Source organism: Eucalyptus grandis, chromosome 9 (assembly GCF_016545825.1).
Source record: "Eucalyptus grandis isolate ANBG69807.140 chromosome 9, ASM1654582v1, whole genome shotgun sequence".
Classification (NCBI taxonomy): domain Eukaryota; kingdom Viridiplantae; phylum Streptophyta; class Magnoliopsida; order Myrtales; family Myrtaceae; genus Eucalyptus; species Eucalyptus grandis.
In genome coordinates this window covers 30,524,513-30,536,779 of record NC_052620.1, presented here as the reverse complement: position 1 = coordinate 30,536,779, position 12,267 = coordinate 30,524,513, and the positions used below count along the sequence as shown (strand labels likewise).

Genomic DNA, 12,267 nt, shown 5'->3' with positions numbered 1-12,267 from the left:
GTTGACCTGACCTGAAAAGCCGAGCAGCGACTTGCGTGGCCAGCTGATGTCTCCACGATCTGAAGGCTTATAAGCTTTAATGATTTGGCCGATTCCGAATCCGAGGTTTGCTTTTATCAGGAACGTGATTCACGTTGTGATGTTACAATCAGTCCTAGAAATTTCCAAATTGATTTGAAATGTGAATAGATGCTTGTACTAAGGATTCAATTTACTCGTGTGTGACAAAACTAACTTAATTCGAAATGAAATGAAGAAAAAAGTAAAAGTAGGACTCTTGATAAGAAATATAGTTTGATTAATATTAATTTCTCAACTTCCTTGGTGGATATAGCAAAATAATTAAAGTTTGCTTTGCCGAATTTATTAAAGTAAAGGGTGGACAAAGACTATCACTTTAATGAGACATTCCCTCCCCTCCAAAGAGAACATTAGGCAATGAAATTCTTCTTAATGGTTCTATCATCGTTGAAGTTGTTATCAGAGAAATAAAGTAGCAGTATATCGACAAGAGACTATTAAAGCTGTCTCTATGTTAAATATCAGCCAATTTCGAATGAACTTTCATGAAAAAGGTGTCAATTTTGGTATGCCTCTCGAAGATGGGCCATATAGCATATCTTTTTACTAAAGATACTTTTTATAAATTCCACCAACGTTGTGGACTGAGGTGGAAACATAAATTTGCATGATGAACCTATGTTGTTGTTGTTGTTGTTGTTGTTATTAATTATGTGATCTTAATCTGTAATTTCAAGCTTCCATTCAACATGATCCCTCTCAAAATTATGTTGTTTACAAATTTGGGTTCATGTGGATTGTGAACTTCTAAACAGATACAAGAAATTGATCCATGTGACAAGATATATAACTCACCACTCCTTATTTCATCCGTAGTTAGAGAATCGCAAAGATTCATTCGAATCCATTTCACCCTTACTGTCCTTGATAAAGGGGACTTCTTGGTCTATAGGGAGTGATTATCTGAATCATTTGGCTAACAAAAATAGAAAACAACAAAAGCATATGAACTTATATGGAGTCATTGTTATCCAGCTAACGGTAGCGCTAATTGATTAGTTTATTAAGAACTGCATATTTTGCTGTAGCAATTAATAATACTAAAAGAATCCTTTGATCTTTTCGTTTTCCATCTAGTAGCCATACCTGATTTTAACTAAATGACATTAGGAAAAATTAAGGTAAAATACCCGTCACTAATGCTCTTGATTTTTACTCTCTTAAGAAAAGCAACTTTTGTTGCTCCTTCAGCTGGCAACCAAGATATTTTCGGTGCTATTCCTTGTCCAAAGCATCGGATGCAATTGACAACCCCCCCCAAAAAAAAAAAAAAAACACACACACTCTCTCTCTCTCTCTCTACTAAAGGAGCCTTGACAAGACCGTTTGTGCACTAGAAAGAAAAAGACATGCTTGGGAATTAGGGAGCCCACAATGGTAAAAATAGACACCACATCAAAACTTCAGTTCTAATTACTGCCAAGGAGGTAGATATAATAGCATCCCACTTCTGGGTTAGTGGATAAGGTGAAATGACTTTTACTTAGCTGGCTACCCTTCAAAGAAGTCCGTGCACGCTTGGCATTGACCTTGACCTGAAAAAGCAAAGCAATGACTTGCATGGCCAACTTGATTGTTTCCTCTGGATAAAATTTTTGATAGGAAATTTTTTTTATGTAAAATATGTTAATTTGCATGGTTATGACATAATATGTAAGTCACCACCCATTATTTCATCCACAGTTAAGATAGTCTCCAAGATTCATACAAATCCATTTTACCCTCACTATCCTTGATGAAGAGGACTTCTTCATCTGCTAGGAGTGATGATCTGATTCATTTTGGCGTCTGCTAGGAGTGATGATCTTTACTCTCGCTACTTTTTACATTAATTAGAAAGAAGAAACTTACGCCCCTAATAGTAACGTTGATTGATTAGGTTAATGCTTAAATAACAATTTGTGTATAGTCTATTAACCTATACATACTTTGTTGTAGCAGTTAATAAAACTAATAAGGTCCTATGATTTTCCTCCTTTTTTCTTTTACCGTTTAGTAGCCACACCTGATTTTAACTAAATAACATTTGAAAAAATTAAAGTAAAATCTCTATCACCATTTCTCTAGACTTAAACTCTATAAAGAAAAGCAACTTCCTTTGCTGCTTCAGCTTAAAACAAAGATATACTCAGTGCCGTTCCTTGTCTGAAGCATCGGATGCAATTGATGTCGATCTTGACCCGAAAAGCAAAGCAACGACTTGCATAGCCAACTCATATCTCCACGACCCGAACACACCTGCGATACGGAGTTGACCTTGACCTGAAAAGCCAAGCAGCGACTTGCGTGGCCAACTGATGTCTCTACCATTCGAAGGCCTGTAAGCATTAATTATCTGGCCGATACCGAATCCGAGGTTCGCTTGCAATTCACGTTGTCATATTACAATCCATTGTAAGAATGTTCAAGCTGATTTGAAACTTAAATAGAGACTTGCACTATGGATTCAATTTGTTCGTGTGTAACAAAGCTAACTTAACTCGAAATGGAATGAAGAAAAAAAAAGTAAAACTACAATTCTCAATAAAGAAGATGGTTTAATTAATGTTGATTTCTCAACTTCCTTGGTAGATATAGCACAATGATTAAAGTTTTTTTTCCAAATATTATATAGGAAAAACGGTACTGTCATCACAGAACTATACCCTACAACTACTATCATAGAATTAAAGTAGTAATATATTGACAAGGGGACTTTATTAAAGCTGTCTCTATTGTGTGTCAAATTTCAAAAAGTTTCGTATGAAAATTCCATGAAAAAAGGCGTGCCTCTCGAAGGTGGACCATAAAGCATGTCTTTTTACCAAAGATTCTTCTCCAAAAATTCCACCAACAATGTTGACTGGGTTAAAACATAAATTTGCACCATGAACCAATGTCTTCTTTATAATTACTCTGTGATCTTAATTTGTAATTTCAAACATCATTCAACGCAATCCCTCAAAAACTTATGTTATTTTCAAATTTTAGCTCATGTGGTCTGTGAAATTCTAAATAGATAATAGAAATTGATTAATGTGAATTGTCCTACCTTAGCCTATAACATGATTTACAAAACCTGTTGCTTCCTCTAGCAAAAAAAAAAAAAAATTGTGGGAAATTTTAACGTAGAATATGGTTAATTTCCTCATTATGACATGCTATATAACTCACCCCTCCTTGACTCATCTAAGTTAAGATAATTTCAATCCATTTCACCCATACTGTCTTTGATAAGGAAGACTTCTTCATCCATTAGGAGTGACGATCTAAATCGTTTGGCTGAAAAAAAAAAGAAAAAAAAAAGAGAAAACAATGAAAAAATATGAATTGATATGGAGACACTGTGTGAAATTGGCACTATCAAATCAGATTTGATGGAAAAGTCCTTTGCTTTTGGGTACAATTCTGCTACAAATCGGACAGATAGAGAGGAAAATAATTGAAATGCGTTAGTCTATCTTGATGATCATTTCAACCGCCAAAGGAATCCCTTACCTGAGAACTCCTTTTTGGGTTAAAATTTTTTTTTTTAAAAAAAAGGACTTTGACATGTAACGACGGTTTTTTCCCCCAGTTGCCATTGTGTTTATGCCTCCTGTTATATGAGGGATACAGCAATATATACTAAAGTACTTAATATTAATAATCACGTTCTCATCAGATAAATTAAATTGTTTGAATAGTTGGCATAAATTTTACAAAATTCCCCATGATATTCGAACACGACATGTTGAGTTTAGATCCTTTGAGGTCTCTATATGTCTTCTCTACCATATAATTCAATGCTCTACTCTTATACAAAATCCAACTTAATTGTAAAGGGAGTGTTAAATTATTTAAATATTAAAAATTATGCCTTTTACTAACAATTTAAAATTTTAAATGGTAGTTCACAATGATTATACGTGCGTCTAATTGACATATAAAGTGTGACTTAACATTGTGGCTCATATTTGTTGAATAAATAATATTGGAGGTTCATTAGGCGTATTACATGATGTTCTTAAACATAGATGAATATAAGAAATAAAATAAAATTTTAGTAAAACCCTAATTACGTAAAGTTTATAGAGGAAAAAATTATTTTATGTCCATTACACAATTTCCATATTTTATCAATAAATATGGACTCTGTTGATATTCCACTATTATGGCATGAATGTCTACATGACACATTGCACATGGTAAATTAAGTAAGGAAAAAAGATCAATCACTAATAATGATGCGACCAAATTAAACTTCAAAGTGGAGAAACAAATTTTTCACTATAATGAATATTTGAATATTCTTATACTGAAAATCTATAAAAAAAAATTCTTAATTTGCCTTCATGGGGAAAAATATTATTGCGGATTTCTTTACACGTACAAATTGAAGAAATCAATTGCTTTAAAAGGTTTTTAGGACGTGATGGAGCATATGATTTTGTGACAAGAGTACTCCAGTCTCTGGCTTAGAGTAGCTTGTGTTCTTCTGATGAATTGCGAAAAGACGGTTCTAGAGCATTTGTCTATATTAGTGATGGACTCTCAAATGAATCGTGCATTGGGAAGATGTCACGTGCAATGCACCTGCACTACACTGGATTCGTCACCCGAGGAATCATCGTGGAGTCGTCTCACGCAAGCGGCCGGGGACCAGCTGACGTTGACTCCACGACTTGAGCTTACTGTTGGACTTCTTTTGATCAACCATTATAAATAGAGTACAACGACAGAAAAAAAGGTTGGCCTTTCTCTTTTTCTTTTTGGCGACCAAAGAAAGTTTTGAATGGATTGGACTCTACAGCTTCAATGTTACGTTGGGATGATAGGACTTAACATACAAGTAGCAAAGTGACTAGAATTAAATTTTATAGCCACATGGTGACATAGCTTTATTCTCATTATTCTGTACTTTAATTTAAAAAAAAAACTTATCCCACTAATAGGAACATTAATATATTAGGTTAATACTTAAATATTAATTGTATATTAATTATTGACCTAGACATAATTTGCCGTAGCAGTCAATAAAACCAAAAGATCCACTGATTTTTGTTTTTTTAAAATTCTCTTTATGTAGCCATACTTGATTTTAACCAAATAACGTCGGGATAAGTTCAAGTTAAAAATCTATCACTATCCCTCTTGATTTTAACTCTCTAGAGAAAAGCATCTTTTTATTTGCTCCTTCAGCTTAAAGCAAAGATATATTCAGTGGCATTTCCTTGTCCAAAGCATCCGAGGCAATTGACGTCGACCTTGACCTTAATAGCAAAGCAAGGACTTGAATAGCCCACTCATGTCTCCCCACGATCCGAATGCCGTGCGATAGGACCTTGACCTTGACCTGAAAAGCCAAGCAGCCACTTGCATGGCCAATTGATGTGTCCACGAGGCCTACGAGCTTTAATGATTTGGCCGATCCTGAATCCGAGATTTTCTTTTATCAAGAAAGCGATTCACGTTGTGACGTTACAATTGGTTCTAGGAATTTCCAAATTGATTTAAAACGTGAATAGAGACTTGTAGTAAGGATTTAGGTTGCTCGTGTGTAATGAAGCTAACTAAACTCGAAACGAAACAAAGGAAAAAGAAAAACTTCTATCACTCCATCCTTGCGGGGGCAAACAACCCATCGCTAACTAGGATTCTTGATAATAAGATAGTTTGTTTAATATTAATTTCTCAACTTCCTTGGTAGATATAGCTAAATAGTTAGAAGTTTTCTTCCCCAAATATAATAAGGTTAAAATGGTACTATCGTCATATAACTTTACTCTACAGTTGTTATTAGAGAATTAAAGTGGGAACGTATCGACAAGAGATTTTATAAAAGCTATCTCTATATCGGTTAAACTTCAAATAGTTTCGTATGAAATTCCAATAAATAAAAAAAGTGCCAATTTTGGTGTGCCTTTCGAAGGTGGACCCCACAGATTTTTCTTTTTCCTACTAAAGACAGTTTTTTTTAGAATTTCACGGACGATGTTGACCGAGGTAAAAACATGAATTTGCACGATGAACTTATGTTTTTTGTTTATAATTTTTCTGTGATTTTAAATTGTAATTTCAAGATTTTGTTCAATTTGATTCCTCATAAACTTATGTTATTTTCAAGTTTTGGCTCATGTGGTCTGTGAAATTTTAAACAGATTCAAGAAATTAATTCTTGTGAAGTGTCCTACCTTAGCTCTATAACACGATGTGCAAAACAGATGCTGCCTCTAGCTAAAACTTTTTGGGGGAAATTTCAACGGAGAATATGTTTATTTTCGCCGTTATGACGTGATAGAGCAGCTCATTTTGTGACTAGGTTACTCCAATCTTTGGCTCACAATGCTACAGTTACTTGAGCAATTATCAGGGAATCGTCTCATGCAAGTGGATAGGACCAGCTGACGTCCCCCCCTCCAAAAAAAAAAAAAAAAAAGAAGAAGAAATGAAGAAAGCCATCTTTCGTCTCCTTATATTCCCCCGAACCCATCAAATTAATTCATCAAAACAAAAGAATATTTGAAGAGAGTTGAAGGAAGAAACATGGTCTTCCATAAGCTTCTCCTGAGAGTTGTGGTGATTGGGGCTTTTCTGGGTCCATACCACAATCACATGACAGAAGCTGTTGATTCAATGACGAAGCCTGAATGTCGAAGTACTTGCGGAAACCTCTCTATTCCATACCCCTTCGGATCAAGCGACAATTGCCGCATCGATCCTCCCTCATTTAGAGTCGTTTGTGATGACTCTACCGATCCTCCCATACCTTACATGAATAGAAGAGACGGTGACTTGCAAATACTTGACGTTTCTCTTGAGGACCACGAGATACGAGTAAATGTTTCAACCAGTCAAGTCTGCTATGACTCTTCCGGGAATAGGAAGTCAATCAGTTATGCGGACCTATTCCTAGCTATCTTCCCCATATCCAGCGCTAAGAACAAATTCACCGCCGTCGGTTGCGACACGTCGGCATTTGCCCAAAACCGCAGTGGGAAGATCTCTTTCGGGTGTACGTCTTCGTGCGGCGATGTTTCTGATGTCAGCAATGGGTCGTGTTCGGGTGTTGGTTGCTGTGAGATAAGCATCCCTAAGAATTCCTTCGGCTACGGAATCAACATTTGGGGCAATTTCGATCATTCCGATGTCGTGGATTTCAATCCTTGCAGCTCTGCCTTTGTCGCAGAAATTGGCTCATACAACTTCTCGGTTGGCGATCTTAAGGAGCTTAAATTTAATAGGTCCACTCTAATTCTCGATTGGGCAATAGGAAATCAAACATGCGAGGACGCCAAGAAGAATAGCACGAGCTACATGTGCAAAAAAAACACTGCTTGCACTGACGCTGAAAACGGATCTGGGTACAAGTGCACTTGTTCAAAAGGGTACCGAGGCAATCCTTACCTTGAGACTGGTTGTCATGGTACGTTGATAACATAATGTTAACTTATCCTTTTTATTAAATGATCTTAGAAGATTAGATACATTTGATATGTGTGTTTAATTTGCGTAGATATAAATGAATGTGCGGAACCAGAGAATTACCCATGTCAAGGAAAATGCCATAATGTTGACGGGAGTTATACATGTTCATGCCCAAAGGGTTATCACGGTAATGGCATGAAGGGTAGTGGAGATGTACAAGGGTGCACTACTAATTCATTATATTTGATGGAGATTTTGGTCGGTAAGTTCTAAGCTTATTTCAAGAATATATAATTTGATTTCTTTTTGTTGTTGGAGAAAATTAACTATTCACAATTTCGCCCAATTTTTCTTCCGCGGTCCTTGATTGGAAAAAATTCAAAATGAAACTTTCTATATCCTTCTCACTGAAGTTTCTATGCAGAAGATAAATGATATTATCTGATACACTAAGTACATTACACGTTACTAAGTGCATCACAATTGAGCTTCCTTAAAATTTAAAAATAGATTAAGTTTCCTCATTTCAATATCTGTACTCTTCGAGTGTCTTTTGATGTGGCGACATTAGGCTTTGTACAATTGAAATCACGTCACGAATATTAGTGTCGGTACTGTGTCTGAAAACCCCCTATTTTACGGTGTGTGCAACCTTCGGTATTCGATTAGAGGGAGGTCACCTGTCTCAGGCAACCAGAGATTTGTTGTCACGAGAGAGGTAAGCATCCTCCAATTTCACAGCATGAGGGGTTCGCAAGAGCGGTTGGTGGCTCTTTGCCGAGCACTCGTGTGGGCGAAAACTGATGGGAAGCAAGCTTAGGGATGGCTATTTTATCAATCCAAGAGGATATCCTTCCTTACTTCTTAGCCCCATATAATGAGTGAAAACCCATGCATGATGAATGGATTTCGGGGCCAGGTAATATTTTGTTGCTCCCCGTCCAGGCCAATGTGAGGAATGCATATGGCTAGCCTTCTTTTCCTTTTACTCTTTCTTTACTCCTCCTGAGATTTTCTATTTGAAGTGTTATTTCCTATGTTATCTCCTCATTTAACCTCGAGAACTTTAAATAATAAACACGGCTTAATTTTGCGCAAACTGTAGGGATTTTACTCGATTCTGGCCAAAACTTCCAAGCGTGCCAAAATAAAGGACTAACTTTGACAGTAATCCCAAACCTGGCGTGCAGTTGGCTCAAAATATTTACACCATTTTTGCACGCCGTTATTATTTTTTCCTGCCTGTGGCACATTCTTTCATTCGTTTCCTCTTTACGTCATTTCTATCTTCTTACAATCATGAATTGTGCTTACCTTTTTTTTTTTTTTAACTTTGATATTATCGCGAGAATGGTGATGAGATAAAGCAACTTGTCCTACGTGAGGCATGAAATGGGTATGGTACTAGTTTTAAGTTGGGGGCAGGGGACGTAAACCCCGCCCTTGTCCTGCCCACCTCACTGCGTTCCCCAAGTACATGCTCAATTGCTTCTTTTTCTGGAGTTCCCTTTTCTTAAATGCAGTGAGCAGTAAAACGAAGAAGGTGATTGATTCAATTGTGGATCTGCACGTGCTTTTTTTTTTCCCCTCTTTTCCTCCTTAAAGTCAAACTTGTTCCTTTCTCTCTCGTGTTTTGATTAGCATCTAAGAACCGATAGAAATGGTTCAACGGGTCGTTTCATCTTTCTTTTATGTGATGCACGACCTGCACAATTTTTCTATTTGTTACACAAGCCATATTTACCACGATATTATTCAAATAGCGAGTTAATTGCTAGTGATTTGACAACATATAGTCAAGGAGATGACATGAGTAAAAGAGGAAGTTATACTAACCCATTTTCAAAATTTTCTTCTAAGCTACTAGTCCTTCCCATTTTTGTGTTATCACAAGGGATAAAGCAAGTTATAGAGACAGGACTTGCATTGAGTTATTTAGACGTATGCTTAGTTCAATGAAAAGATCTCTATACATGCATGCATTAAATGATGCGATGGTTGAGTAAGACCTAGAAAACTATAAGCAAGTATACTGCAGTGCCATGGGAAAAGAAAATACCTAATTCTTGTGGTTAGTTTGAGTTTTTTATTTCTTTCATATCGATTTAAACATGTTAAATTGATGACATTCTTTATAGGCCATGGAAGTTCTGTGTGTGTGTGTGTGTGCGTCTGTTTTGGTAGATTAGCTTAACCAAATCCATTGTCCTAATTCAGACTCAAATTGTCCCAAAACCACTGAGGTTTTCGAGGAAACCTCGTGATATAACTCTGCAGAAAGTTTCCAAGTGTGGCTGCTTTTACATGGTGGGATGATTTACTGTGCAATTAATCATATGGTTAATGAATGAAACCGATGTTGTATACAGGTGTTACTGGAGCCATAATAGCGCTGCTATTCATTATAGGCTTTCTATATTTGGGACACAAGAAAATGAAGCTCATTAGGCTGAAAGAACAATACTTCAAGCAAAATGGGGGCTTGCTTTTGCAGCAACAATTAAATGAACCAGACATAAGCACAAAAGCCGCAAAAATCTTTAGTGCTGAAGAGCTAGAGAAGGCCACCAACAATTATAATGAGAGCAGAATAGTCGGCCAAGGAGGATATGGTACTGTTTATAAAGGATTGTTGCCAAATGATATGGTAGTTGCGGTTAAGAAGTCCAAGTTTGTGGACCGGAGCCAAATTGAACAGTTCATCAATGAAGTCATCGTGCTTTCTCAAATTAATCATCGAAACGTGGTCAAACTTTTGGGATGCTGTTTGGAGACAAAGGTGCCTTTATTAGTGTACGAATTCGTCAGCAATGGAACCCTCTTTGATCACATCCACAACCCAAACAAATCATCAAAATTGTCTTGGAAGACCCGATTGAGAATTGCATCGGAAACTGCTGAAGTCCTCTCTTACTTGCACTCGGCAGCTTCCGTTCCCATTATCCATCGAGATGTCAAGTCGGCAAACATCCTTTTGGATGCTAATTACATTGCAAAAGTTTCTGACTTCGGAGCTTCAAGATTAATCCCACTTGATCAAACGCAATTGTTCACTATGGTACAGGGAACATGGGGATACTTAGACCCTGAATACTTGCACACAAGCCAATTGACAGAAAAAAGTGATGTTTACAGCTTTGGGGTCGTGCTAGTTGAGCTATTGACAGGGAAGAAGGCACTTTCATTTGATCGATCGGAAGAAGAAAGGAGCTTGGCAATGTACTTTCTTTCATCACTAGAAAACGACAAATTGTTTCAGATTGTTGAGGAAGTTATTGCAAATGAAGGAATCAATGAGCAGGTGAGGAAAGTTGCCATTCTTGCAAAGAGATGCTTGACAATAAAAGGAGAGGAGAGACCAACCATGAAGGAAGTAGCAATTGAATTAGAGGGACTCAGAACAATGGCTGACCTTACTGGCGACGGTCATACAAATGTGAATCAGGAAGAGATGGTTCATTTGCCAAGAGAGAAGACCGATGTGTGTATGGATATTAGTGGGCCCATGAACACTGGGTACACGGATAGCATGGAAGACCATGACATGTCAATATTCAGTAGTGGGAGATGAGAATACTTAAGTTACTAATACATATCTCGGTGTGTTGTGATAGATATATGTGCGTATTTTAGCTTTAGAGGGCTTTTATATATAACTCAGCAACCGGATGTAAAAATGGTCTCTTCCATCTACCGTATGTTTGTGATGTCTTTGAGATTAGGGAGCTATCTTGTCTTTGAGTTCGAGGATATAGTTTGTCCAACTTGGTTGAATATTTTTCTTGGGCAATTCCATGGTTTTGCTTAGAACGAAATTTTTGTGTGCCAATTATACGCATGACATGTATTTAATTCCACACACTGCCAACCGAAATAAGCTTCACGTTTGGGTCTTTAATCGGGTGACTTATGCTTTATATTACTAGTCCATAAGATCAGTGGGGTAAGGGCCATATTTTTCTCCATTCCTTCTTGTGCTTACTAAATTACAAAATAAACATCATCTACACTTTTTTTCTAATTAACTCTGTGAAGTATAATATCCATATTTTTAACCAACCAATAAAAGATATTTCCTTGAATTAGTGATGGAGGAAAATAAAGTCCAATGAACATAGTATTCACTTACCTAAGGAGGGTCTTTTCATGGCACAACAAAAGTATCGAATGCAGCCGTATGGCATATCTAAAAACCGAGAATTTATGTTTTTGATAAAGAGCATATATTGGTCAAAACTATTTTTCACATGATAAAATGAGCCAATTGGCAGGTAGGATGCCGGTGCGGCATGTAACACTTCTTAGTAAAGTTGAATTAGCTGATTGGTTCATTAGAACGACTCTAGGTAACTGCTGGGTTTCATTGTTACTGCAATGTGAAGTAGGGGAAGATTTATCTTCAAGTTCTGATTGAATATACAAATAATTAATCCACATAATGCAAATGTTTCGCGAGACACACGTCATGCGAATGTTTGGCTCTATACAACCTTTCTCGTTGACAACTCTAAAGATGGAAAATATACGAAGTTTCAATCTACCAACATAAATGCACTCATTGTGAAAAGCACACTTCATGCACAAAAACTCTGTCACGACACTCTTTCTGCGTTGCAACCAGGAAACATATGGTTTTAAAGATAATGTCGAATGGGGGACCAATGTAGTTCTCCCAAACCCTTACCTCGTTAACGTTGGCTTCGCTACTGACCGATTGGGATTAGATAGAAACCAAATGAACAATGAAAATATACCTCACTTCCTATACAATTAGAAATTTAGAATTCAGGACCTGATTAT

General features: G+C 36.8%; 1 protein-coding gene across 1 annotated transcript; it reads left to right on the top strand.

Annotated features, from left to right (window-relative positions):
- Window positions 1-6,505: 6,505 nt before the first annotated feature.
- LOC104450895 (putative wall-associated receptor kinase-like 16) lies at window positions 6,506-11,365 on the top strand. Its single transcript, XM_010065609.3, has 3 exons — window positions 6,506-7,465; window positions 7,556-7,729; window positions 9,837-11,365. The coding sequence occupies exons 1-3, from the start codon at window positions 6,586-6,588 to the stop codon at window positions 11,036-11,038; spliced, it is 2,256 nt and encodes a 751-aa protein (XP_010063911.2). The 5' UTR covers window positions 6,506-6,585; the 3' UTR covers window positions 11,039-11,365.
- Window positions 11,366-12,267: the final 902 nt, after the last annotated feature.

Coding starts and splice junctions, on each gene's coding strand:
- LOC104450895 (XM_010065609.3), top strand. CDS start 6,586: ATGGTCTTCCATAAGCTTCTCCTGAGAGTTGTGGTGATTGGGGCTTTT. Junction 7,466..7,555: donor CCTTGAGACTGGTTGTCATG/GTACGTTGATAA, acceptor TAATTTGCGTAG/ATATAAATGAATGTGCGGAA. Junction 7,730..9,836: donor TTTGATGGAGATTTTGGTCG/GTAAGTTCTAAG, acceptor TGTTGTATACAG/GTGTTACTGGAGCCATAATA.